At 38.5% G+C, this 4,491-nt stretch overlaps 1 protein-coding gene across 3 annotated transcripts in view; it reads left to right on the top strand.

Moving 5' to 3' along the window:
- The window catches only part of col27a1b (collagen, type XXVII, alpha 1b), a 68,829-nt gene that overhangs the window by 31,502 nt on the left and 32,836 nt on the right, over nucleotides 1-4,491 (top strand). For 2 of the 3 annotated variants that reach the window (XM_032515452.1, XM_032515451.1), the window contains exons 9-11: nucleotides 1,837-1,890; nucleotides 3,066-3,110; nucleotides 4,032-4,085. In XM_032515452.1, coding sequence (XP_032371343.1) covers nucleotides 1,837-1,890; nucleotides 3,066-3,110; nucleotides 4,032-4,085 — 153 coding nt within the window. The remainder of the gene's footprint in view (nucleotides 1-1,836; nucleotides 1,891-3,065; nucleotides 3,111-4,031; nucleotides 4,086-4,491) is intronic. The other variant, XM_032515453.1, reaches the window with a different exon arrangement.

Below are 4,491 nucleotides of genomic sequence, written 5' to 3'. Positions count from 1 at the left end.
GTTTAACATGCAGAACACTCAGTTATCATTGGCCCTGTAATGCCTTCTGAGCCTTGTTCTTTTTTTTTAGTAATGTCGGTTTGATTGTTTTTTAACCCAGTGAAGATAACGGACAACACCTTGTGCCAGAAAGACATTACTTATTGGTTACTAAAGAAACTTCAGATTGACTATTAATTTAATGTAACTTGTATATTACTCAAATGTTTCCTGTGTAGTATTCTTATGAACAAACGTTACTCTCCTATTAAAATGCATTGAATACAACAAAAGTGTTAAATGCATTTTTATTCCTCATAACGATTTTTAAAAACCACAACCGCACCCAATATTACACATTATTTACCCTGAAATGTATTGATGAGAGTGACATTAATGGACTATATGGTGCCTTCAAAAACTCTCACAGTGGATACAATTTTCATGGTATGTACACTACCTTTTTCTAACATTCCCACAATGCAGTGTGTTTCATTTTTTTAATAGATGCAATTGTTGCTCTTATGCAACTGTATATCTGTTAGTAATGATTAAGTGTCCAAATCTAAAAAGTAAACTATTGAGTGTCTTTTATATAGGGAGAAGTGTAAACAAGGGAGTGATTTTGGACATGGCCCATGTTCGTGCTGGTTGGCAGTCTTCTTCTTTGCCTTTGACCAGAACATTTCTACGTTTCTTTGCGTGCTACTGCCACCAATTGTCGATCAGTGGAACAGCGTGGTTTGCATGCATGAAAACATATAGGGCTATATCACCCTCTGTGGTCCGCAGGTTTGTGTAAAGCATCAACTGTGTGCTCATGAACATACTTCTATGGCCTTGTGTGTACAGCATAAGATAGGATCCAGACATGTAACTACCTATCCAAAAAGAGAAGAAAAAAACCATTATAAGTGCCCATTTTTTGGTCAAATGATTTGATGTACTTTGTTATCAGCCTTTTAATAAACCAGATAATAATGTGTTTATTTGCCAGGGTCTTGCATTACCTTAATCGCCGGGCTTGTTTTGAAATAATAACCTTCCTGTTGTACAAAATTTCTTTTGATGCAACAATGCTTCCATTAGTGCAACAACTTTTACTGCTGCTGCTATGACTACTGTTGGCCATTTACAAGATTTCTAATATAATTTGTAATAATACATTCACTTATCTGAGTTTTGTCGGCAATGTATAATGACTGTGATGAACTTTCAGTGTACTGTAGAAGCAGCCTGTAATTTCTTGCATGCCTTCACTAACTAATCCAGTTTTACTCTTCCCACACATGTTGAATTTAACATTTATCTCGGAGGCATGCATTTGGTTTGGTCTCACCACAAGGAAGAAATGACTCATTAATTATACTTTACGTTGATGAGGATAATCATATTAAGGCAAAACTATGCCCACAGTAGTCCTGCTGTAACAGCATGTGGTTCGACCGCTTTATAATAGCACTTACTGTTGAATTAATGAAATAGTTTATGTGGTAATGTCTATAGTGGCGCCTCCTTCTAAAGGCAACACTAACTTGACTAAACAAAAGGTCTTTATTGAAAAGCTGAGAGATGTAAATTCCTCTATATGACCAATTGGCTGTTGTTTATTTCTTCATAAATAAATGGCTTCATGAATAAAGGGCTTGTTTTCCATTTGTATTTATTTTGTATTGTTGTCTTAGCTTATTATAATTACACTCAGTGAGGCTCCAACAGAAACTATGTGTGCATAAAATAAACCTTATTTCCTATATAATACAGCTTGCCTCCCTCCATCCTTCAATGCTTTTTTTCTTCCTTTTCCTTTGTTTAGTCCCTTTAGTGTTGATTTCTCTTCTGTCTCTCTCTCCACAGGGCAAACGGGGAGATGATGGAAGCCCTGGGGCCAAAGGCTATGCTGGCAGGCAGGTGCAGTAAATCTAGTGTTGCTGTGCTGTTTGAGCAGGGCCACACACACACACACACACACACACACACACACACACACACACACACACACACACGCACGCAGAAAGATAAAATAAAAAATGGAGGCTAGGATATCATCTCTATTGTGAATTCAGCTTTTTGAAAATATTTTAGCTTTTAAAAAATCAAATTAGAGCTAGTAAGTTTTGCTCACTGTCAGAATGATGGGATATATTGGTGAAACACAAAATCCTTGTATGTTTTCTGTACCAAAAAAATAATCTAATTTAAAGATATTGGATTCTGGCAAAGAACCTCAGCCATCGGGATCTCAGTGTCAGCCTCAAAGAATCTAATTTGGTCAATCCAAATAAAACGTTTGTTGCAGCTGAATAAAAGGAAAAAGGCTCTAAGGTGTTGAGAAGCACCTGTGGTTAAATTTAAGCGTTAGATGCCTCCGGTCTAGCAAGGAAATAAAATGTCAAAAGGTTTCCATTGTAAGCATTGCACTGAAGACAGAAAAGGTAATAAAAGTGTGACGAATGCCACAGGTTTCCGGCTACAAATAATCTTCCTTTGTCCTTCCAAACAGTGGGCGTCATTCCTTGCTCTACTTCTAGGAACAGTGTTTAACGTTGAAGCTGTGGAGCATTAGGGTTTTTCTGAATTTAAAACCGGTTTCCTCTTAGCTTTAAGAAAACTTAAACTGCTGCTTGCTCACATGTCCTTTCCTAAATGTTTATGATAAGCTAGAGGTCAGGCATGGGTCTCAGTGTTTGACTCTGTGCGCACTTACTATGTCTGAACTCTGATCTCTAGAGACAGTTGGTTCTGTGTGATGGATTAGGTTTTAGCACCCCCTACCATATGTGGGCTGTGAATCACCAGTGCTGCACATTTATGTCAAGGCGTACTTTGCTGTTGGGTGTTCTTCTGAGTTGAGAGTTGATCTTTAAAGTTGCACAGGAAGATTTTGTGCACTGGTGGATTTGCTGGCTGTGTCGCTGAGAAATGAATGTGAATGCTGCTTTAAGTTGTGACACCACAAATGCAAACATCTGGATGAATGTGCTTATCATGATGCAGTGATATTTTGTAGGTACGTTCACAGCAACACAAAGCTCTGCCCATTGTTTGTAACCATAGACATTTTTTTTGTCATATGTTACATTTAGGGTTTACCTGGGCCTGTTGGGAAAATGGGGCCAAAAGGAGTCAGGGTAAGTAGATGTTGGACAAATTACAGCTTTGGCATGGATTTGTGTTATTAAACTCTTTAAGGCAGTATGTTTGATAATAAAAAGGTGCTTTGAAAGTAAAAAAAAAAAAAACTGTAAATCTCTCATTGTAAGTTTACGTTCTGTTTACGTTCATTTCATGTTCTTATCATGCACCCTAACTCAGCTTCCACTGAAGGCCACAGGAAAGAGAGGCATGGCTCATCTAGTAGTACAGCTTCTGCATTTTCACTTTCTTGAACAAATGCCTGCTAAATGAATTACCTAACCAGTGTGGGTACATGAAAAGGCCAATGTCATAAATGCCACTCTCCTGCCCTTGTTAACGCCATGAGGATGACAACATATGGTTTTGTTAGTGTATTTAAAGCACTGTAAGAGCAATTACCTCTGGCTTTCTTTAAATCCCTTCCATGCTTGCTGTGATTGTTAATGCAAATATCATAAAACTATATTGCCCTGCTGTCAAGCCCAACCATAATCAGTTTGAGTTTCAGTTTCTGGTTAAATGTCATTGTAATTTGTGTTTCTGCCCTGTTTGCCACTTTTCCTCTTCTTGCAGTGAGCAGGTTTAGCAGAGAGTTCTTCAGAGATCCCTGATGTGAGGGTATGTGCCCTTGGACTACATCGTGGAAGCCAGCACCATGCAGTCCATGGGCATATACACTTGCCTCAAGGCTTGGCTCTACAAGACCACTCCACCGTAGCAAAAAGCCTTTGGTTCTGTAACAGAAGAAAGCATCACAGCTGAAGTTTTTGTAGATATTTTTAGACGTGTTAGTGTTGTTGACATCAAACTGTTGCTTGAATGCCCATCATCTCTGCAAATAGTCCACCTTCTTGCTTTTCCATCTATCTTTGCCTTATCTGTTCCTCCACTCCATCTTGTGTTCATCTCTCTAGGGTCACATTGGCATCCCTGGGCTTTTTGGCCTTCCTGGTTCTGATGGAGAGAGAGTGAGTATTAGTGGCTGTAAGAATAAATGCCTACTGGGTTGCATTATATGACTTCCTTTGGACCAAAATTATGAATAGTAATAGATGTTATTGTTGAAGTAGTGCAGGCATGCTTAACCAAATCACTATTATATGCCCAGAGTAGCACAAGCTCCTTCATACTGTATTGGATTAAGCCTGGGGGCAATAGCAACCTACACTCCAACCTCTCCTACTGTCTTGGATAAGAATCATAATACAGAATGTATGAGGTGGATTTAAATTTATTTAAAATCAACCAGGACTCAAATTCCTTTACCCCCCAGAGCTGTGGATCAAAACAGTGGCACCAAACGTTTCAGGAATTTTGATATCTGTTATTTTTTGTTTTTAGCTACTTTAGCCAAGTGAGGCTATGGCACTGTAG

The sequence above is a fragment of the Etheostoma spectabile genome, chromosome 5, assembly GCF_008692095.1.
Source record: "Etheostoma spectabile isolate EspeVRDwgs_2016 chromosome 5, UIUC_Espe_1.0, whole genome shotgun sequence".
NCBI classification, from domain to species: Eukaryota; Metazoa; Chordata; class Actinopteri; order Perciformes; family Percidae; genus Etheostoma; species Etheostoma spectabile.
Note: the sequence above shows the minus strand (reverse complement) of the source record. Positions and strands in the feature narration are given on the sequence as shown.